Source organism: Diachasmimorpha longicaudata, chromosome 5, assembly GCF_034640455.1.
Source record: "Diachasmimorpha longicaudata isolate KC_UGA_2023 chromosome 5, iyDiaLong2, whole genome shotgun sequence".
Taxonomy (NCBI): domain Eukaryota; kingdom Metazoa; phylum Arthropoda; class Insecta; order Hymenoptera; family Braconidae; genus Diachasmimorpha; species Diachasmimorpha longicaudata.
The window spans coordinates 4,035,569-4,058,599 of record NC_087229.1 but is presented as its reverse complement, the minus strand read 5'-3'; the positions used below and the strand labels follow the sequence as shown (position 1 = coordinate 4,058,599).

Here is a 23,031-nt window from a genome sequence, read left to right as displayed (position 1 = left end):
CACATGTGACTATAAATTGCGCACTACAGTGGAAGATTGTGCAATTCATCATCATGGTATGTTACCTCCTACAGAACTTTTATCACCGGGTCAGCAGTGTAGTGTTGATATGCCAACAAAGTTAGATGTCATTTGTACATGACAACAGTAGACAGCGTCGACACACAGTGAACAGTATCTCCGTCCGTCACAGTGTTCGACGTCAAGTAAATTTCGGATCACATCATGGGCTTCTGGTTGATCTTGGCAACAATAGTCCTAGTGTTGTTTCTCTACTACTGGCTCATCGAGAATAAGAATTTTTTCGATAAACATGAAATTCTCTACGTCAAACCGGTTCCCTTCCTGGGTAACATGGCACCGATAATTTTCCGACAGACACCGATGGTGGAGAACATAAACAACATTTACAAGTTAAATAAGGACGCCAAATACGTGGGTTTCTTTGATTTTGGATGTCCGGTTGTGATGATACGTGATGTGGAACTCGCGAAAAATATAACTGTCAAGTACTTCGATCATTTCGTCAATCATCGTGGCTTCGTTGATCCCGAACAGGAGCCCCTCTTCGGCAACAATCTTTTCTCTCTCCACGATGAGAGATGGCGATCGATAAGAAATCTTCTGAGCCCTGCCTTCACCTCCAGCAAAATGAAGGGCATGTTCAAGCTGATGTCCGATTGTGCTTCTACTTACGCTGATTATTTCGCTGATCAATCGCGAGAAAAACCGTTCGAGGTCAGCTCCAAAGACGCATTTACTCGTTACACCAATGATGTCATTGGTACCTGTGCATTTGGAATAAAAGTGGATTCCATTAGAAATCGAAATAACGAATTCTACGTTCTGGGAAGAAAGGCAACAAATTTCGAAGGAATACAATCTATCAAATTTTTTACAGTTCGAAGCTTTCCAAGATTATCAAATTTACTCAAAATCAGACTTATCTCTCGTGATGTTGATGTCTTCTTTCAAAATCTCGTGAAAGAGACTATTGCTATGAGGGATGAAAAGGGAATATCTAGGCCGGACATGATCCAACTGATGATGGAGACCAGAAATAATAAGGAAGGAGAGGGTCCCAAGCTGACGATTGAAGAGATGACGTCTCAGGCCTTCATCTTCTTCTTCGGTGGTTTTGACACTTCCTCGACATTGATGTGCTTCGTGGCTCACCAAATCGCGGACAGGGCCGATGTCCAGGAGAGACTCCAGAGGGAAGTAGACGAGGCTTTTGATAAGCACGATGGAGATCCTCCCTACGAAGCTGTTGCCAACATGGTTTATCTCGAAGCTGTGATCAACGAAGCACTTCGGATGTACCCGGTGGCTCCGTTCCTGGACAGAGTTTGCAATACAGAATTTGAATTACCCCCAGCTCTACCCGGAAAAAAGCCAGTGATGTTGAAACCAGGAGACAACGTGTGGATTCCAGTTTATCCGATTCAGAGGGATCCCGAGTTCTACCCCAATCCTGAGGTCTTCGACCCCGACCGCTTCATCAAAAATGGACGGTCATCCGCCAACTCAGCGAACTCTTTGACATTCGGTCAAGGTCCAAGAATGTGCATTGGAAACAGATTCGCCCTTTTGGAGACTAAAGTACTGCTGGTGCACCTGTTGAGAAAGTGCTCGTTGAGACCTGGCAAGAAGATGATCCTACCTTTTCGCTTGAGCAAGACCAGTTTCGCTATGACCGCCGAGGGTGGATTCTGGATGGAATTCCAACGGCGAGATGTGTAAACATCAAATATATATAAACAAAAAAAATTCTATGGTGTAAAGATGATTTATGGGAACTATTTTTATGGAACAAAAAGAAAGTGCGACGATTTCATATCCAGATTGAAAAATCATCGCTTTTAATATGAAGATGTAATAACCACTAGTTGGAAATAAATATATACATTCCTATACATGCGAAGACTTAGTTTATGACTATCCTCAAGGTTATCGGCATATCATCGACAAGACTATTGTGCACACGACTTCAGATATTTTTTCTTATTGCTGGATAGAACTTTAGATTAACACATGAATCATTAGCGCTGTAGATTACAATAAAAAACGAATATTTCATTACCTGGTAATTATTACTATTTTTCAATAAATATGAAAGTCTATTTAAGAATTATATGAATATTCAGCAATTAGTTATTTCCACACGAAAAGTATGAATCTTCATTATCATTTTTACATCTCGATTTTTCTCGCAAATTTTTTGAGAGAGTTCTCGATTTTTTATAAATCTTTATCACTTTGATTCCCCCCCCCCCCCCAAATAATCGCCAATTACTCAACACCTTTCACAAATCTAGATGAAATTACGCTCCTCAAATCAAATCGTCCAGATCATCACGCAATCTCACATAAAGTGAGAGATTATCATCACCACTGGTCCGTATTTAACGTACCCACCACTGCATTTGTCACTGCATTTCCACCAGAATCATCATGGAGTGGTTGAGCCTTCTCCTAACGGCCTTTGTCGCCTACTTTCTCTATCACCTGTACCAGTTCCTCTTCGGAAAGGAAATCCTCTACGAAAAAGACGGAATTCCCCACGTGAAACCTATGACCGCGCTGGTCGGTTTTATCTTCAATTTTGCCCGCGGTATATCCGTATCAGAGAGCATCAGCCAATTCTACAATGTCAACGAGAATGTCAAGTACGTGTCAACAAGATTCATGATGACATCAGCGCTGATGATCCTCGATCTGGACCTCGCCAAGGAGGTAAGCATCACGGCCTTCGATCATTTCGTCAATCACGACGGCTTCATCATGCCCCGGCACGAGCCGATCTTCGGCAAAAATCTCTTCTTCCTCGAGGACAACAAGTGGCGAGAGGTGAGGAACCTGTTGACTCCTGCCTTCACATCCAGCAAACTCAAAGGTATGTTCAAACTCATGTCCGAATGTGCTACAACCTTTGCGGACTACCTTGCAGAGCAGTCCCATGAAAAGCCTATCGACATCAATTCCAAGGACGTGTTCTCTCGTTACGCCAATGACGTCATTGGTACATGTGCTTTTGGGGTGAACGTTGACTCGATGAGAAATCCAAATAACGATTTTTACGTTAATGGACGAAAAGCAACGAATCTCGGAGGATTCAACCTGGTGAAAATGTTTCTTGCCAAGAGACTTCCGATACTTCGTCAATATTTTGACATGAAAATCGTCAGTGATGACATTGAAAAGTTCTTCACTGAACTGGTGAAGGACACGATCGCGACGAGGGAGGCAGAAGGTATCACTCGGACAGACATGATTCAACTGATGATGGAGGCGCGTAATAATGGAGACGTGCTGACCATTCCGGAGATGACGGCGCAAGCGTTTGTCTTCTTCTTCGGGGGTTTCGAGTCGACGTCGACGTTCATGTGCTTCGTGATGCAGATGCTGGCGGAGAATCCGGAGATTCAGGAGAGGCTCCAGTGCGAAGTGGACCAGCTCTTCGATAAGGAAAGAGACGATCCGTCGTACGAGGCTGTCAATAATATGGTTTATCTGGACGCTGTTGTCAATGAAACCCTCCGGTTGTATCCCATCAACTCGATGATGGACAGAGTCTGCTGCAAGGAGTACGAGCTACCCTCACCGATGCCCGGGAAACAGCCGGTGATGCTGAAACCAGGGACCGTTCTGTGGATACCGTATTACGCGCTTCTGAGGGATCCGATTCAGTATCCTGATCCCAATGTCTTCAATCCCGACAGATTCATCAGCGGGGGACAGACACTGACAAATGCTGCTGCCTCCATTGCATTTGGCCTTGGACCCAGAATGTGCATTGGGAACAGGTTTGCGATAATGAAGAGTAAAGTACTGTTGGCTCGTATTTTGAGAAAGTGTTCGGTTAAGCCGGGGGACAGGATGCTGACGCCTGTCAAGCTGGATGTCTATACTTTTGAAATTAAGGCACGAGGTGGCTTCTGGCTGAAAGTTCAGGCGAGAGGGAAATCAATTTCTGTTCAGGAAAATAAGTGACGAAAAAACTAATCGATCAAGTTAGCTCGCTAAGCGATTACGATTCTGTTGAGTTGCTGTGGTAATTGTAATTTTTTTTACTTTTTTGAAATCTAGATCTAGAATTTTTACGTGTGCCGAAGTATCGGGGAATCGATGTTGAAGGTCAGAGATTAAAATCGAACGAAAAGAGGATCTGGATAATGTTCGATAGATAATAAAATAAACAATGATATAATGAGACTTGTACAGAAGTGTTGTAATAATCACAAAAGAAAACAATTTCTCTCATTGAAATACGATAACAAAATGACGACAAAGAAATCATGAAATCGATAATTGATTTTTTGATGATTTTTCGACGCTCATGTCTTGATAGAATAAATAAAATGAGAATTATTATTGTCATTCCAATTATTATGATTTCTTCTTTCAAATCGATTTTGCGTATTAATTTGTGCATTAATTTGTGTATTAATTTGTGTATTAATTTGTGCGATTTGTGCTTTTGGAGACTAAAGTGCTTTTGGCTGACATTTGGAGGAAGTGATCTTTGAAACCTGGAAGTAATATGATCCTCCCGTTGCGCTTTAGCACAACCAGTTTTGCCGAGGGGGTTTCTGGCTGAAATTTCAAGCCCGGAATGAGGTCCCAAAATAATAAAATTCAATCGGGTGTTGAATAGGATTTATTTTATATTCTAAAAATCTATAATTAATCAATCGAAAGTCCTGGGCTGTTCTCGGTACTTTTTATACGTCAGACGTAAACGACCAATAAATAATTTTACTTTCTCGACAATCACTGATACCTTTATCATCTCCTATTTATTCATCTCTAAAGTTACACACTACAAACTGAGTATCAACAAAAATCAAAATTATAACAATAAATTACTAGATTAGAATAAATAATACAAAGTAGACAATTTGCATCATTATAGCTTTGGTTTTGTATAATTAGTAATAATTCACCCTACCACATACAAAGTATAAAAACATTTGATTGATGAATGGCGTTAATTATTCCGCATCATTATGGATTGCTGAATGAAACAAGATAGCAGCATCTCATTGTCGGTTGGAAAATACAACGACTAATTATGAATCTATGACTAATCGTGACGATATTTTGTACCAATACTGAAAATTCAGATAATTAATGTAAATAATTATCGTAATCCGTAAGCCATGTAATGCAGTCACGCATGAAAAAATTCAATGGAAAAAAATTATCTAGCGTATTCACTAGGTTTTTTTTATTAATTCTTTTCCTGCGTGGGCATATCTGTCTCCAAGACTAAACCATTATGTCTGTTATTATTGTTGAGACTAGACGTCTAATGCTCTCAGTATCTGAGAACCGACGCAGTCCCCATTAACTCTACATTTCTTCTACAAACACCCATCGCAAAAAACCTCGTTTCATCTCTAAAAATTCATTTCCTAAAATCCAGATGAATATTTGATCATTTTCCCAGATTGTTATTCAATTCCTTATTCACCACAAAGGAAAAGCTTATCTCTACGATGCATTTCACTAGGAATTACGATATCGGTCTCGTGATCAAGACCAAACGTAGCATTCTTACCTCATTGGACGGATTATCCATTCTTCATAGAAAGACTCCCTTCTTAACTGAATAATATAATAATAAAATATAAAAAAACAATACTGATACGTTATCGTTACTGGATGAGTTTTGAAAATGACTGGATTCTCTTAAAACCTAGTAAAAAAAATATTTTGTATGGTTAGGCCCTGCGTCTCCTTCACGTGGAAATGTAGAACTTTAAAAAACCTACTGAAGTCTTTGGTATCAAAATTTCTCAAATTATAAAAGGTCGATAAAGTACTGAACACCATAAATAATTGAAAATTCTAGCAAATCACCTAGTCAATTTTCGATCCTATAAAAAACGGAGTTGTAATAAATAAATGAAACATATTAGGATAAATATAATTCTATCCTACATTAAAAACAAATACTTGGATACCTTTGATACTGATAATTCAATGATTGGTGAAAAATCGGTAAACAATATCTCAACAGATGAATTTAAAAAGCCTAATTTCATTGACTTGTTTCTCAAAACATTTTTCACAAGACATTTTAGTAGAACTTGGTCAAATATTGTCAACGTCAATTGCTAGATTTTCCATGTGAAACGTTCTCGCGTAAATTCTCCCCTTCCAAAGGGCACATAATTTAAGGAAGAGGAGACCTGCGATCATAAGAAGACGGTGGAGGTGGCAGTGCCAAAGATGGTGGCAGACTAGTGGTACTGGTGACAGTAGTATCGAGTTTTCTGGCTTCATGCTCAAGCAGAATAGCATCCAAAGAGGGATCTTGAGCAACAGTCCTGAGAGAATCTCCAAGAGCTTGCCTCAAGTGTTGCATCTCTCTACCAGCCCGGGAGCTCCTGAGGACATAAAGCTGTCGCCGTTTGATCTCCTGATTCAACTGCTCTCTCAGCAGTTGAATCTGACTTTCAAGCCTGCAGACCTGCTGTCGATGGCTCTGTTCCCTGGCCTCCAGGAGCTTCTCCGCTTGTAGTTGGGCGGCCCTCAGCCTCTCGATCTCTGCCATTCTGTCTCTCCCGGAGTCCAGAGTGGAGTGCGAGTGCGAGTGTAAAGTCTTGCACTTGATGACCTCGGCCTCTTTCTCCGCGAGTAACGACTCAAGCCGCCTGATCTTCATCCGGAGCTCGCGATTCTCTTGTTCAAGAATCTCCACGCTGATGTTGGAGCCAGCGAGCTCCATATGGGCCTTCTCTGGACGTTCGTAGCTCTTGCTGCGCCCACTACTCGCCTTCACCGACTGCAGCTGTCTCTCGAGATTCCTCTTGTCCGCCTCCAGAAGTCGAACTTTGTCATTCAGAGCATCAACCTTGCCTCGCATCTCACTTCTGTCCCGCTGGGCAACCTGCAGCTGTCTCACCACTTCCTCATCTTTATTGGATGTCCCCTCCTGGGGCCAGCTTGCCAGCCGCAACTGGGCCTCAAGCCCCGAGCGTTGAACCTCGCAGTTAGCGAGATCACTCTGCAGTCTCGAGTTCTGATCCACCAGCGATTGATTGGTGTGCTTGAGCTCCATCACCGTTTGCTGCGCACCGTCCAAGCGCTCTGAAATCACCCGCCTCTCATTTTCAGCCGTCGCCAACTGTTTCTGCAACTGCTTGAGCTTCTCATTATTGCTATGATTGATCGCATTGTGCTCCATGCTGGAACGCCTCAGCATCCCGATCTCATTCTTCAATTCAGTCTCGGCAGCAGCCGCCCTCTCCAGAGCCAAGTTCAACTGCTCAATCGTGGATTTGAGAGAGGCACAACGCTCCTCCAGACCCGTGGACGTTCGTAGCTGGACGTCGAGGCGATCCTGCAGTTTCTGGAGATTGCCGTCCTTCTCCTGGAGGACCATCTGCAGACGCTGGAGATCACCCTCTAGAGACATTCGTTGAAGCTCAAGTTTTGTCGCACGAGCTTCAGATCTCCCCAAGTCCTCCTGCAGCCCCCGTTTCTCGTTCTCCAGTCTATTCAGCGCTTGCTTCATCTTCTCGAGCTTCTCCTCGTACTGGATCTTCTCGTCGGACTCGCTGCTCACCGCGAGCTCAAGGGACGTCACTTTTTCCCGCAGTCCCTCCACCTCGTGACTCTTACAGTGGAGAGCCTCGTGTTGCGCTTGATAAGCCGTTTGTCTCTGTGATAATTTAGTCTCAAGTGCTGCTTTCTCATCCTGCAGTGCTCTCAGCGATGCACTGATACTTGTGAGCTTAGAGTCACTCTTGTTCTGATGATCACTGGCCTCTGCCAACTGTTTCTTCACACTGCTCAGCTCGATCCTGCAGTCGTCGCGCTCTCGCTCAATCTGCGCGACCTGTTGCATCAGAGCTCTCACTCCCTTCCTGACAGCCTCAGGGTCGACATCCAGAATCACATCGCACTTGCCCTCGTGATCCAAATGGGAGGAACGGACTGGACTCCACCTGCGCGACGGACTCATTAGCTTGAATGGCATGTTGACAGTTCCATCAAGCTGTATGCCAGCAATTCTCCTCAACGTTGAACCCACACTACTAAGCTTCTGCTCCACCTCCTTCTTGGCAGCCTCCAGCTGGGTCAGCTGGCCGTCCAATGCTCGTACCCTTCCCTCTGAGCCTCCCAGCCGGGCTTTCAACTCCTGCAATTGCTGCGAGGCATCTGCCAAGCACACCTCCAGGTTGTGCTTCTGATCCTCAAGCTTTCGCTCCCTGCAACGGCTGTCCTCCAGTCTCATCAACAACTCCTGTTCCCTTCCCCTCCATCTCTCGTCCTCCTCGTCGGCTCGTGCCCTCAGCCTTCCCAACTCTGTTCTCGTCATCTCCAGACTATTGTCCAAATCCACCACTTGCTTTTTCAGCTGATGGAGTTGGAGCTGAAGCCTCTCGCGCTCCTCGGTCTCATTAGCAAGCCTCGCCTGTAGCTCACGCTCCTCAGTCTGCGCCTGAGAATTCGCTGACTGACTCTTCTGCAGCTCGTCTTGGGTGAAACGGAGCTGCTGTTGAATCTGAATCAACTCATGCTCCATGTCTCGCAGCTGGGACTGCACGCGATTTTTATCCGCCTCCAGGTTCGTCTTCGTATCCTCCATCGATGCTATCTTCTGGTACGCCTCCTCCAGACTCCTTCCCTGCTCTCGTTTCTCACCTTCAATCCTCTTCACGTGGTCTCTCAAGTCCTTGTTTGTGTTTCCGTATTTTTCTATCGCGTAGTTGGAGTCTGTGAGTTGTCGTCTCACATCGACTAGCTCTTTTCGAAGCGCCTCGATCGTGTTGTCAGCGTCCTTCAGCTTTCGAACTGTCTCCTGCAACTGATTCTGGAAACTCTCCACCTTGTCCTCGGTCACGTGCAACTGTACACGAAGCTCTTCGCACTCCTTTTGGACAGTCTCTCGCTCCTTCCAGATGTCCTCGATCTTCAGCTCGAGACGTATCCTCTCCTCGTCGTCTTGTAATTTTGTCTCTTCAAGTTTCGTCCGCAGTCGGTTCAGTTCATCGCGAAGTTGATTGATGTTGTTACGATCTTGCTCAGCTCGGGAATTCGCCTCTCGGCGTAGGCGCTCCAAAGTACTGCGTTCCTCCTCGAGTTCCCGGTACAAATTCTCCAGTTTTTCCATCAAGGCTTGCTGGTCGTGGTGGGCAATCAGGAGAGACTGCTGCTTGTCGTTCTCGGCTCGTAAGAGAGCCTCCTCGTGTTGTTGACACAGATTATCGATGTGCTGTTGCAGTTCCTCGATTCTAATTTGCAGTTGGTTTACTTCCTCCTCCTTTTGGGATTCCATGGAAGTTATAGTCTGCTGGATACGCTTTTCTAAGGATAATCTCACTTGCTCCTTCTCCTCGTTGAGCTTCTTGTAGCTGTCTTCACTGTTCTTCTTCAAGTTGGCGATTATTCCCTGGAACTCTGCCTCCTGGTTACCCCTCTGCTGCGTCAAATTGTGCTTGATCTCCTGCGATCTTTTCTCGCTGATTTCCAAGTCTTTCACCAATCTGGTTATTTGGCCCTTCAAGCTCTCCTGCTTCACCAACAATTCCTGCTGATCCTTCTCCAGCTGAACCTTCTTCGCGTGAGTGGTTTCCAGGTTAGTCTGAGTATCGAAGAGAACTCCCTCTAGGGTTTCCTTCTCAGTCCTCATTGAGGCCAGTAATTCCTGCATTCTTTGGAATTCTTTTTCGTTCGTCTCCAGGAGTACCTGTTTCAAAAATCCATACAAATATTATTTTCTATTGTAGTATTAATTACTGGAACAATTGGATTTTCCCCCAACTAATATGAAATGTCAAATATTAACGATATAATGAAAGAGTTTATTTTTCTGTCGATGCCTCACCTGTTTCTCCTCATTATCTTTCACCAGTTCTTCCAGATTTCTATTCAGTCTAGCGTTCATCTCATTCGCCTGCTCAAGCCTCTGTCTGATCCTCATGAGCTCCTCATTCAGCGACTCCTTCTTCCGTGCCAGAACCGACAACTGATTCGACAAGTCTCCCCTTTCCCTCGTCACCTGACCGAGTTCGATCTCCACTTTTTCTTTCTCAATCTCCAGAAACTTGATCTTTTCATTGAGCGTCACTTTATCGGATTCCAAATCTAAGCGGGCTTGCTCGGCCTGCAAAAGCTCCTTCCTGAGAGATCCCAAATCCCCGGACTGGTCACTGCACTGGTTCATCAACTTGGCCCTGTCTTCCTCCAGGCGTTTCACATCATCAACAAGTCTCTGCTTGTCCTTCTCATGATTTCCACAGATAGCCTCCATCTTCATCAGTTCATCCTGAAGATCTGACTTCTCCAGGAGTATCTTCTCGAGCTCCAGCTCCACATCACCCTTGTTCTTTTCAATAACTGCAAGTAAATTCTCCCCCTCCAATTTCTGCTGCTCCAACATGTCTCGAGACAGATACGTCCGATTGAGCTCCTCCCTGACCGTCAGTAGTTCCTCCCTCATCCTGCTACAGCGCTCCTCTTCGGCCCTGAAACTCATCTCCCTCAGTTCACTGTCTTTACTCATCCTGTCCAGTTCACTCTGGAGATACAACTTGTCGTCCTCCAAACTGTCGCAGCACTTCTGGAGCTTGCCATTAATCTTCTGAAGTTTTTCGTAATCGTTATTCAGCTCCTCGATGGTATGATTCATTTCAATTTTACTCTTCTCCAGGACATTCTTATCTCCTCGTATCTGATCAAGACTCTTCTGCAGCATGTCACGCTCCTGAACGAGCTGAGCACACTGGACCCTGCAATTGTCCAACTGAACAATCAGCTCAGTGCTCCGCTCCTCAAGTATCTGAACATTTTCTTCAGCAGAGTCACACTGCTTCTTCGTCAGTGCCAGCTGCTCTCGACTAGTCTGAAGCTTCACTTGGAGCTCGTGAATCGTCAGTTGATACTTGTGAAGAGATGCCTGGACAGCGCTAATGGTGCTCTCAGCAAACGCTGGGATTGTGTTACTTCTGGTAGATCGCTTCGGGGACTTCTGAGGTATTGGTGCACTCTGGGACAGATGAACATGCTGGCCCTGAATATTCTCAGCCTCTCTGCTCTCAGCATCCTGGATGACAGCGTGTGCAATATCCCTCAGTGCAGCCTCCAGAATCTCCATGTCCTCCTGAATTCTACTTGCCTGACCGACATTGGCCTCAGCCTCACCACACCTCTCCTCAAGATTATGAATCTCTCGAATCAATTGATTTATCCTCTCATCCTTCATCCTGATGTCATTCAGTGCAACGTCATACTGGTTCTTGATGCTCATCATCTCGGATTTCAGGTCTGATGATTCGTGACACTGCGGGAACTGCTGGGTGAGCGGTGGCTGGACTGCCGACGCTTGGATCTGAAGAGCGAGTTTAACTCCACTACAGGCTGAGGTCATGTCGTTTGTCGTTGCTGTCAGTTTGTGCTGAAATTTTGTCAAGTCTCGTTCAGTTGAGGACTTCATATCAGAGAACACCCGCTTGAGAGCAACGACGTCACGCCAGAGGTTCAACAGTCTGTGATGCTCAGAGGTGTAGTACTCGTTGAAGGCCATCTCCTCCTCCTTCCACTCGTCCTCTTTGACATTCATTTCCTCCCGTAGCACTTCCCAGTCGTTCCCCAGCTTCTGCAGATCATTAGTCAGTGCCTCGTTCGTGCGAACCGACTCCTCCAGCTGGTGTTTCAAGGCTGCATTAAGCTCAATTAGTTTTTCTGATCTTCGACGTTCCTCCGACAGCTTTCGGAGGGCTGTGTCCAAGTCCTGGATCTGCTCCTCTCGTATGTCCCGGAGGGTTTGGTGGGCAGCTTCCAAGGCTGATGTGCTGGTCGAAGAGACTGTGGGTACACGTGTGGTCTCCAACATGGGGAGAGACTCGACCATTTGGCTCTCGAGCTCCGAGCAGCGCTGTTTGTACTGAAGGACTTTGGCTTGAAGACGGGATACCAGGGCTGCCTGGTGCTGCTGCGCCTGGCGGTAGGTGCTCAGACGACGTTTGTAGTTATTGGACTCTTCCTCGAGGCGACTACGCAGCTCATAATTCTGACGGGCCAGGCCATCTGGGGAGAAGTCTTCCTCGCTACCTAGGGTTTCCAGGGGGGTTGCACCGCTCGCCTCCAGCCTGCTGGCGCCTTTCCCTGGCTGGAAGGGAAGCATTTACGCGACGAATGAAGAAAATTACCATTTTTCGCAGACCAACAGCAGAACAGAATAGAATAATAATGATAGAATATGTATATTAATGTATATAATACATCTTATATCTTATGTTACTATATGTGGCAAATATTGTGTTGATATATATTGAAGTGATCGCAACCGATCAATTCATATCAATAGAATTTAATTTTTCAGATTCAACCAAATGTGCCGTTTGATATTTTTGTCGTGAAAGCACTCTTCTGCAAACAATCTCTCGTTTTTCCATTACCGAGAAAAAAGATAAATCCAATCTCCGCCGAGCCATGTTCACTCCCTATTTCAGGTTCAACATAAATTCATTTTATCACCCTCATGTGCATAAAAAAATAATTATACGATTAAATAATTGATTAAATTTATTCCGTTCCATTTTGACTATTTATCTAGGAATTTACTGTCTGTATGTACATCTGTCAAAATCTGCCATTTTAAAGGTTATGAATTTGTTTACGTTTTAACTGCAGTACATAAAGCGGTCGAACGAAGGCGCTTCTGTCGGTATATGAAAATGGCGAAGAATTTTAAATCACAAATTTGAAGGAGCGAAAGGTCTTGTTGTGGACTAAGATATCAATTGATTAACACGACAGGATTATTCACGTGAATGATCTGTCAATTCCATCTCATCCATAATATTGTTATATTATTGTTTAGTGTACAGTTTTTATTAATGTTTTTTTCTTCGCTTTTTAGGATTTACCTCAGGGGGTTTCGTAGTGCCTCTGAGAAACGGTGGCCGCCGTCTCTCCATCTGTCCCCGAATAGCCAAATGAGGTGGACCCTTCGGCAATGTCTGTAAAAATATAAATAAATTTTCGGAATGTCCCATTTTCGTGGTCAGTGCTCTTTAATACATCACCGCGGGCCAAAAAATGTATCAATTGCCTCCATTCGTTAATTACCGCGATTGTTACGCTTGAGTTTGCGTCGACTTCATTATTTCGCTAAAAAATTAAAAGATCCCAATTATCGTACGTCAATTATCCCCGCGACTCGAATATACTTAACTATAAACTTCATTAAGTCATTGACATAAATCAATTATTGTAATTGACTCAAGTCAACGAACAAACTCAACCCGAACAAGTTCTCGACGTGAATTAACGGAGCCACAGTTATAACACTCAAAACCAATAGAAACTCCACCGCAACCAGGTCCGGTTCCACCTGAATGATGAATCTTTTTTAGGGGGTAAAATGAAGAAGTTGAACTAACCCACCCCGTCCAGATTTGATACGTCCCCCCGGAAGACTCAAGAACGAAGGAGAGTGCGAGGCAACACCTGGCACCGGACGGCACCAATCAATATATGATATAGAGGTATAGCGGTTTGGTGATTGTCAGGAACAAGTGTAACTGTCTCATCAGCCACTACCAATCTTCCTCATTAACCGACCGCCATTTTTCCCTCTCATTCCCGTTAAATTTTCGTCTCACGGAATCGCAGGACTTTTTTTTGTCAGTCATGGCTGAAGTTATCTTAATTTGATAAGTTTTCTCGTAACTTCATGGGGGGGCATTAACTCCTGTCGATTCAGACTCATGCGAAGTGCCCGTAAATCCATGAGAATTCACCACCTGGACTAGTAGTCATTAGATAACTGGGTTCGGAGGCGCTGATCTGATATCTCAGATTTTCTTTGAAGTATAGCTGGGCATAGATTTTTGAATATGCTTGGGGGGGGGGGCAGTCGTAATAAATAAATACTTCAAAATATAAATTTAGTAGAGACTTGGCCCACAAAATAAATTTTGATTTGCACGATTTCTGTTATTTTTTTTCAATCTTCACAAATTCAAAGATGATGAATTATATGTTGATCATGTGGGAGTGAGATACTAGTCTCGTTCGGACTTTGTCCCCCAATAAATTCACAAGTATTGATTTTAACGACTGACAAATTGTTGGCGCTCCGATTGGAAAACAACCGGGATGCTCTGACACTGGTTCAACCATTTTTTTTCATCTATTACCGGAATATGGAATTTGAGCTGTCAGCTTCACCAACAGACGTGATTACACTGAATGCGTAATGGTTACTCATTATCACATTGGTTTATGACTTCTCCCAGACTCAATATAACATGTGTTGCATTCTATGTGATAAGTTTAATTTATTCAGCGCAATAAAGAGAGTCAATTAACACCTTTCCCTCGTGAGATTTACGACTCGATTGCAAGTTATTTAATCCTGCAAACTTTATCCTCATAAAAATATTTCTGAACGATTTTGTCCTGAAAAAAATCGATATCAGTTCCAATTGAACTCGGTCCGACTGATAATTCGCCAAAGAAAATTTAAAAAACCAGAATTTTTGCGAAGAATCCCTTAAATGGATGAAATTTAAAATGCACAAGTCTTATGCCACGAGTTATCCCCTGTCGTCGTGCAGGAATTCCTTTCACCCCGGAATTTCCGGAAGCAGATAAGCCATCAGGGTGGCATCAACGTGCTCACGCTGGTAGCGACCTTGACTGTGAGACGCCTCAAAATATGGAGTTTATTGCTCCATTATTCTGGAAATGATCCAGATTTGTTTCAAGGACTAGCGTCGAGCAGTCGGAAAATACTGCCCCCACTGCCTCAGCCTCGACTACCACTCTAGATTTCCGTCTGCAAAAAGTCTAAGGGACACATTGTGATAAACCTCAAGAACGTCTGAATGTCCACGAGGGTACATAGTCCAGTGTGCGAATGTCCCAGACGGCCATACATAATACACACTATCTCAGTGTGTTGTGTCTTGTTGCAACTATACGAATAATTTTACTGTATCGCGAAACTACTACAGGTCCAATGTTCAATGAGTATTTCCCGGCTTTTTGTTTATCGTTGGCTTTCTGTTTTGCGGACTTGACAAATGTCATGTTTGCGGTTTCTCCGATATTGTAATTCTATAAAATAATTGGTACTCGAGCGTCGAGATGTACGAGCACCCAGACAATAAAAAAAAAATGCATAAATATCCAAAGTTGAATCAAAATAAGCCAATTAATTAATTACTCCGATCGAGTTTTCAATGTTTATCGAGATTCTTGAGGATCATCGGGTCCAATGTTCATTGAACAATTCTCAGTGTTTTATTTATTATGTTCAAGTGCCTTCACGTGTGGGTTTTTCATCGACCTTGGGATTTTCATAAATAATTTTCCCCTAACCACAGCAAAAAATTTGAAAAAATTGAAAAAAAAAGTTTCATCACAGAAAATTAAATTAGATAAAACATAATTATTTGTTACCATTATTAGCATTTATTACCATCATTACTATTTTTCTTATAATTTTATCCCCTACTCTATCGAAAATGAATCAACTTCGCTATGAAATTCCAGAATTTTTTAAACAAAATTCTCTCGCACGCGTGCGCCCGAAAAAATATCAAACTTCTCCTATCACACTTCACAATAATGATTCATACTGTCAGTCTTCATTGAGAGAATGACTATTGATTTGCTCGCCATATGGTACACTTGTTCCACGCTCGCGTGAATTATAAATGCGCCCGCACGTGCGTCACCCGGGTGCACACGTGCCCGACGTCGTTAACGCGCGTTCAGGAAAAACCAAAAACAATACAAAAATGAATTTCCCTGACTATGAGAGTTAATCATCTCGTCCATCTTCGCTATCACCTCTTTATCTCGAGATTACAAGAGAGTACGGCAAATATTGTGATGCTGCATCGTTATCCGAAGGCAGAGAGAGGATGAAAATTGGGGTTGAAGGTCACTATACAGCGTGCGACGTCGCACGACAATTTCCCCGGGAGAGTCAGTTGTCAATCCCCGTGATGAAAAAATAATGAGCAAATTGATTGATAGTTCGAAAAATCCGCAACTCCACTGCGATTATTACGCAATTACGAGCAGCAAGATTGATGATCAACAATTGCTTGTACTCCAAGAGTCTCATTAAGAGCTTCAACACGCACCCAAACTTGGAATTCTCGGGTAGTTAAACGAGTCAATCGATCTAATAGTATCATCCGAGGGGTTCAACGTTTCACTAATGATCTTCACGCCCGAGGGATGAATTAACTCAGTCGTATTTTTTCGTTGTTTCAGTAGTTCAGGACATATTGGTCAGACAACGTAGACAATTTCTTCAGAATCGTGAGACCCGATGAATTATTACAAATTAATTATTCCGATTATTACAACGAAGATAAATCAACTCACCCTCGGCATCTCGATTCCAGCTGAATGTTCCAATGGAAAATTGAAAAAAAAAAATGTAGACGAGGTGGACGGAGCTGGGGCGGCCAAACGATTCTCAGAGCCCTCGTACTCGAGGCCAACGACAGACCCGGAGGAGGTACTTCCTGTGTGTTCGCGAGCGGCGTTGAATCTTTACTGACTGGCACGTTAGTTCAGACCACTACCCCATGGCCCGGAGGGTTGGATCGCGTGCCCCACGGGCTTCGTCTCGAATTGTGTGGGGTAAGCCAGAGGGTCTCCCCGTTCACCCTTCTACCTCCTTTTTTTTCCCTTGTAACACCCATCGGTATCGGTTCCCGAATTTTTTATTGCTCAGGAAAAGCCAGAAATTGATACGCCTGATTTACTGCGTGTGCATTCCTACCTATCCACTTCAGATAAGAAGCGATAGCAAGAGATTTCTCCAATTTATCGAATCGTGAATTATTTTTTATTTTTCGATCCTGTGGGTAAAAACTGTTTTTAACCTTCCACGAGCCCATCACAACGAAATGTACTATTTTACCACTTGTTCGTTAAGGGGAATTGACGTTCCGAGTGAGTAAAAGTCCACTTTTCGCACGAGTACAATAATTGAACATTTTTTAAGACCCTTCCAGTACGGGAAAAAAATCAGATTTTCCCTTGATTGTCATGCTCTCCACCCATTATCCACAATCCACCGGAATGGAACACGCATCCCAGAAAAACTCTCCTGAACCGGCGAAAAACACGAGATCTGCCGAAGTACCGGAAGCAATTGTTGTCGTCACGAATGAAGAATCAGCGTTGCGCATGTATTCAGCGAGAGCTATAAAAGAATAGTCGAGGTACAAGAGGAAAATGATGAGGATAAAACGTAAGAAATACGTTAAAGTTCCTTGACAAACGATGATACTTTATCGTCTCCAAGACGGTCTTTCGTGCCTGATAGAATTTTTAACAGGCACGCGAAGATGCGATGCCAATGTCTCTGCGCAGGTTATTCACGATAGTCAGTATTTACGTTCTTTGTGGAAATAAAACCAAATTATAAAATTTTTCAAAGCCATTAAACGATTAATATGTCCATTTTATCCCTCAACATCCTTTCCAGTTGTCACTTAATCCGTTTCACTGAAATGAAATTAAAAAAATCCTCGATCCTCCTCTTGTTTGTCTTTCAGTCTAAATATCTCTTCATTTAAAAATAATTGAAACTATTGCAATAAATGCAGTGGAATAAATTCATTAAAAAATCATTAAATATCCTACGCAGAGTATTTCCTGAATTTTAGTTTCGTTCCGAACTTGACGAATTCCGTAATCACATTATCCCGGTGAAAACAATAATAATTGTAACCCTGACCCCGACCGGGGCAACTTTACCCTATCACAGCAGCTCCGTGTGCTCACCCACAATTACCGCCTGAAATCATGAATCGAATAAGTGCACCTGAGGTGAAAAAAGGCATTACCCGGGGGTGAAATAATTCCCCAGATACACGACCACTGGTATGTGAAAACCGGGTGAATCGTTTCCCACTAGTGAATTCGTACCTGGTGCCTCATGGCACACAAATTTCAAATTCAGTGATGAATCTCTGTGCAGTGTGAATTTTCCACGAATCAAACTGCGTAAATTATACAATCGAGTGTGATTATTAAATTCCCAGAGATATGAAAATTATCTTCGTGTACAAATAAAAAGGTTATCATCTATTTAGTAATACGATTATACTCCCATTCCTGCAACTGATCAGCTCAATGATTTTTCCAGTCGCTTATCAACCGATGAATGAACAAATTAGATACGTTATTTTTTTATTAATCGTTTCCTCGGAAAGTTGAAAAATTCATCTCGACAGCTTCTTGACAGTCCTCTCCCCTTGATTTGCGTGATGCAATTCCATGTGAGGATGAACGACCTCAGGTCTCGAAACTGCAATTTTTTTATTAACGAATAGAGGGAAATGAAATTGAGAGAAAAAGGGGAAAAAAGTTGTTTAAAAAAATAATGGGAGGCATAAAGAAAATGAGATGGAGCCTCTCGGTTTGCTATACGTATTGATTTATTTAACTTGGTCGTCAAGGAACTCGTGATAATAAAACTTCAAGGAAGAACTGGTCGTCGCGATAATCTACTCTCCTGTGGGTTTATTCTTTCGAAAATTTCTTTTTTACCCATCTGTTTTATTTGCGTCTCCCTCGTCCATCACTGTCGGAGGAATGAACGAGGAGGGGATATTTATCATAACACGAGGATGTGGCGTGCAGAAAAATGATGATAATAATAATAATTACACCGGGGCAGAATGGAACGCGGGTGAGATATTTGGAGGGTCAAGTGGTGGAGATGAGGGCACTAACGAAAGAGGGAGTGGGCATGAGAACGCAAGGAGGGCCACTCAGGGTGATGATCCTTCCGGGAGGACAAATCTCGGGAGAATCAATTTCCTGGGGACCTCTCCCCCAGCTGTTATTCACTGAGATTTTTTTTTTTAGTAATTCCTCATTATTCAATGGTGTAACCTGTGATTTAGGTCGACAAATCTAATAGAAATAATCGATAGAATTAGATTAAATTATTTATGAAAACGAAAATAGAATGAAAATAAATAAAACGAAACACACGTTCACGACTCGTGACATAAATATTATACCCAAAGTTATCAAAAAACAAACAATTAGGAACCCCTTTATTGTTTTTTTTTATTTATAGAAATTCAGATAACTCAATATCCCAAACATCGAGTACCTCCCATGAGAAATAAACGATGAATGAATGTATAATAATTTTAGTGACGATAAACGTTGCGTTATTGTATCTATCAATACTCCTAGAGTGCGGTAAAATCTATCATCGCTGCGAGAAAAGTTGGAGTACAGTGCGATTGCATGTTGTCACATGCCCGTGGAAAGAACTTCTAAAGTATGAAAATAAAAGGGGGGAAAAATATTGCCGGAGAAACTGAAGAGCGATAACGCGGGGCCGGTGGAGCATCACTGTGAGACGACCCCGGCATATCAAAGTCCGCCAGCGAAACCCCAGTCATCAGCAAAATCCTTTATGAAAATTTATTTATGAGTATAAAATGTCTCCTGGAATTTTTCAGGGATTCATCATTTTTTAATTGTAAATCATGAAAAGAAGAAGTTGAAAAAAAATCGATCGTTTTCACGATTTTATCTGTTGTAAATTGTTGGAATTTTTTAAACTATTTGACAGGCAAAAAAGGGGTGACTAGAAAAAAAAATTTCGAAAATTTAATGGACTTAACGCGACGGAAAATTGACATTTAAGTGCAGGAAATGTCAGATAAGTTATTCCAACAAAATCGAGTAATAAATATTGGAAAGTTGACCAGAAATTTCCTATTTATTCATTCATTATTTCCCTCAAATTTTTTCGCCAACGAAATTACCGACAACACCTACCACTGCAATTGAGGATAGAAAGATAATAAGATCAATAATACGTAATCTCATTGCATCTGAGACGACAGAACTTTGCCCCTTGGAACGAGAGTCGAGATTATCCTCTCAATGAGGAACTAAAAACCTCCCCCTGGATCTAATCGCACTTGTCTGTAAAAACTTCTCCCAGCGAAAAAAACCATCACCTTTGATTTTCAATATATTCTGTACAAAGTCTATTACAATAACTAGAAAAATCCCTAGATCTACCCTTAAAAAATTAATTTGTACAATATCATCATACAATAATCGCTAAATTATCTCGTCAACGACGAAAAAAATGTGGCGTTCTCTCATGGCAAAATGCATTTGGACTTTCGTGAATAAAATTCCAGCGTATCAGCGAGGCATTGCGATAATGCAGTGAAATGTTTTCCACTCAGTCCACATCTCTTCAGTCTCTCATTTCTTTAATATCATTAAAACCTCAAGCATTACCCACACACTTTCATCTCGTCATCGTAAATTAAAAAAAAACATCATGAAAAAAGTAAATCCATCCGTTTAAATACACGATAATAGTGACACTCATGACCCAAGACACATCCACCATTGACATTTTATTATCCCGACGAATGTCGCCACGCTGAAACAAATTAATTAATTCTTTCTCATATTCGAAGAGTCTCGGAATTTAATTAAAACAGCCGGCAAATCAGATCGCGTCACAGTTCACTGGTATTGTCCGTGCAAATCCCTGTTTCGCAGATTAAAAAACAAGGGCTTTAATAAATATTCCCCAATAAATCGATAAATCAATTGAGAATGGAAATGCAGCGAAGATTGATCCCTGGAAGACCTCCGGGCACTTCATTACCGACCGATTGGTGGACGAATTTTTCAAAAAGCGCGGCAGCGCGTTGCGCTAAGTACGCGTTCCACTGACCAACGCTACCACGTGACCCATCCATTTCGATGTTCTTCATTGTACAACAACGGCCAATGGTGGATTGTGCTGTGTGCGTGCACGAAAGGCCCCGGCGATCCTCAAAAGTGGCAGCTGAAGATGATAGTATACACAATAGGGCAATGGATCCCAGTAGACGAAGAGGGCCTCCCGCTTATCAATAGCGCATCGATGTGAACTGGACTTGAGGCTGGAGGCTTGTTTGATAGCGCTGGAGAAGGCCCCCTGTCCGTCGTGTGCTTCACCAACGAGAAGAGGGCCTGAATGCTGCCTGGAGAAGTGCCTGCACGGCCGCCAGACTAGTCGCGGATGGACACTGGTGAGACAGACGTAGGGCATACCGACGCCGACGCGGCATCCAATGGTGACGATTTCCTCGTCGCGGGAGATAACGAGCCTGAAGCTGAGGTGGCCATTAATTCGGCTGCCGAATGACCTCGCGAAGAATCTCTCCAGCCACTGGGCGACGTCACTCCGCACCTCGGGGATGAGCCCCTTGTCCTCGTCGACCCTGCAAGTGACATTGGCGACGACCCTCGAGTCCTTGACTGTCGTGCAAGTGATGTATTGAGGGCCCCCAGGATCACGGATCACCACCCAAGGTCGCCTCTCGCTGATCTCCTGCCTCATGTTCCTGAACTCCTCGGCGTTGAGGGGCAGCTGAACTTTGGCGCGATCCCTCATGCCGGCTGGACCGGCCGCCAGCATCACGTGCCGTCCGGACCTTAGGGCACCGGTCTCGTAGAGGGTGGCGACATCGTCGCTGGACCTCAGGACAAAATGGACCGGATTAGTCAGACCCAACAGTCTGCACCGTCTCAGGAGCTCCAGGGGATCATCCAGGGCGGTGACCTCCGAGGCTCCCGGTACGAAACACTCGCATCCAGCGATCTCCAGGTGGGGCTTCGCCAGAGCGTCGTAGTAAGCAGCATTGGCCGCTGATACCGGAATGTAGTACACCGCCTTCTCCCTCTCGACAATCGTTTTCAGCGCTTTAACGTACTCCGCAGCACTGCCCGGAGCGGGTCTCGGAATTGTATAGAATTTCGAACAGGCGGTTGAGAATCTCGCCAAACTGAAGAGGCCCTCCACCTCGCAGATGACAACACGAGCCCCGGCTTTGTGGAAATTTCGGGCAAGATGGACCGCCTGGACTGTGCTACCACCGCTGATCAGGACACAGCGTTTACTCCTGGCTAACTCTGAGGCCGGGGTGTAGAGCAACATCAGGAACCACTTGAGGAGGGTCAGCGGCAGTTGGAGGATCACCGCGATGAAGCAGAACCAGGCGGAGGCCCACAGCGCTGGCGCTCGGATCGTGAAGACAACTGCCTCGTAGATTCGCCAGATTATGTTGAAGATGAAGCTGATGTACCAACTGATGAGCCTCGTCGGCGAGAGCAGGGACACCAGTCTCGCGATGAGGGTGACCTCCTGACGCCGCGGCGGGCTTGGGGAACGCACCTCCTGGTGACGTCGCACCAGCCGAGGCTGCGGTGATGGCTGGGACCAGTCGGTGGTGGAGTCGAGAGTTATGAATGAAGTAGAGGGGCTCTGTTTCACCGGGTGGGATGACTTCGGCGGGGAACTCGATGTGGGGTAGCCTTCCAGCGTTGGAGATGCACTACTGCTCCGGGAGAGCGATGGCGATGGGCAGAAACGCGTCAGGCTATCACTAGCGCACGCCGGCATCTTCAGAGATTTTTTTTCAATCTCAAGATCTAATGTTGTGGGTGAGTTATCTACGCACTGGGCACTAGGGGCTGTCCACCTCCTTTGCGAGTTCCATAATCGAATTCGCTTGATGGTGAGATTATTCCATTGGATGTTGTTAATCGGAGTTCAACATTTTTTTAGATGAACTGACGGTTTCTCTGGGTTATCGGAAGTTTGCACGGATTATCGATGGACGCCAGGTACTTCGTTCGCTTTACACGCGATGTTCGTAAACTGAACCGGGTGGACGTGATACACGCTCTTATGTGGTCTGCATCCCGAACGCACTATGAACCGAGAGTGGAGGCGAGGCTTATCTAATCTCAGAACACCGTTTTATACAATTTTAGCAAGCGAACGAAGAGCCTCCGCCAAAAATGAAAATTGCAGGAAAATTTCGTAAATTTTGCCGATGAGAAACTTTCAAATATTCTCATCATTTCTATTAATAGGTATCAAAGTGCAAAACATAGCTGGGAAATAAATCACGTAAACAAATACTCATTTAATTAAGCCGATTAATGATTATAGTTGATTAATTGTCTGTAAAAACGGGTGGAAATTTTCAA

At 43.8% G+C, this 23,031-nt stretch overlaps 4 protein-coding genes across 8 annotated transcripts; 2 read left to right on the top strand and 2 right to left on the bottom strand.

The window, feature by feature from the left end:
• Positions 1 to 74: 74 nt before the first annotated feature.
• On the top strand, positions 75 to 1,924 carry LOC135162899 (cytochrome P450 9e2-like). The gene has a single exon (XM_064121841.1). It carries the CDS (start codon positions 226 to 228, stop codon positions 1,741 to 1,743), a length of 1,518 nt encoding a protein of 505 aa, XP_063977911.1. The 5' UTR covers positions 75 to 225; the 3' UTR covers positions 1,744 to 1,924.
• Positions 1,925 to 2,073: 149 nt separating this feature from the next.
• On the top strand, positions 2,074 to 4,386 carry LOC135162896 (cytochrome P450 9e2-like). The gene has a single exon (XM_064121838.1). The coding sequence runs from the start codon at positions 2,455 to 2,457 to the stop codon at positions 3,991 to 3,993; it is 1,539 nt and encodes a 512-aa protein (XP_063977908.1). The 5' UTR covers positions 2,074 to 2,454; the 3' UTR covers positions 3,994 to 4,386.
• A 1,412-nt stretch (positions 4,387 to 5,798) lies between these two features.
• On the bottom strand, positions 5,799 to 16,545 carry LOC135162893 (rootletin). 5 transcript variants are annotated; one of them, XM_064121833.1, is made up of 4 exons: positions 16,366 to 16,545; positions 12,885 to 12,977; positions 9,842 to 12,124; positions 5,799 to 9,703 (listed from the first exon to the last, which is right to left on the bottom strand). In XM_064121833.1, exons 1-4 carry the CDS (start codon positions 16,372 to 16,374, stop codon positions 6,182 to 6,184), a joined length of 5,907 nt encoding a protein of 1,968 aa, XP_063977903.1. In that variant the 5' UTR covers positions 16,375 to 16,545; the 3' UTR covers positions 5,799 to 6,181. The 5 variants fall into 5 exon arrangements, with proteins under 5 accessions (XP_063977903.1, XP_063977904.1, XP_063977905.1 ...); XM_064121834.1 differs by lacking the exon at positions 16,366 to 16,545 and adding an exon at positions 15,446 to 15,466; XM_064121835.1 differs by lacking the exon at positions 16,366 to 16,545 and adding an exon at positions 13,401 to 13,567.
• A 3,436-nt stretch (positions 16,546 to 19,981) lies between these two features.
• On the bottom strand, positions 19,982 to 22,738 carry LOC135162412 (uncharacterized). The gene has a single exon (XM_064120844.1). It carries the CDS (start codon positions 22,436 to 22,438, stop codon positions 20,762 to 20,764), a length of 1,677 nt encoding a protein of 558 aa, XP_063976914.1. The 5' UTR covers positions 22,439 to 22,738; the 3' UTR covers positions 19,982 to 20,761.
• Positions 22,739 to 23,031: the final 293 nt, after the last annotated feature.

Coding starts and splice junctions, on each gene's coding strand:
- LOC135162896 (XM_064121838.1), top strand. CDS start 2,455: ATGGAGTGGTTGAGCCTTCTCCTAACGGCCTTTGTCGCCTACTTTCTC.
- LOC135162893 (XM_064121832.1), bottom strand. CDS start 13,013: ATGGGACATTCCGAAAATTTATTTATATTTTTACAGACATTGCCGAAG. Junction 12,125..12,884: donor GCACTACGAAACCCCCTGAG/GTAAATCCTAAA, acceptor CTTCCCTTCCAG/CCAGGGAAAGGCGCCAGCAG. Junction 9,704..9,841: donor AAGATAATGAGGAGAAACAG/GTGAGGCATCGA, acceptor TTTTTGAAACAG/GTACTCCTGGAGACGAACGA.
- LOC135162899 (XM_064121841.1), top strand. CDS start 226: ATGGGCTTCTGGTTGATCTTGGCAACAATAGTCCTAGTGTTGTTTCTC.
- LOC135162412 (XM_064120844.1), bottom strand. CDS start 22,438: ATGCCGGCGTGCGCTAGTGATAGCCTGACGCGTTTCTGCCCATCGCCA.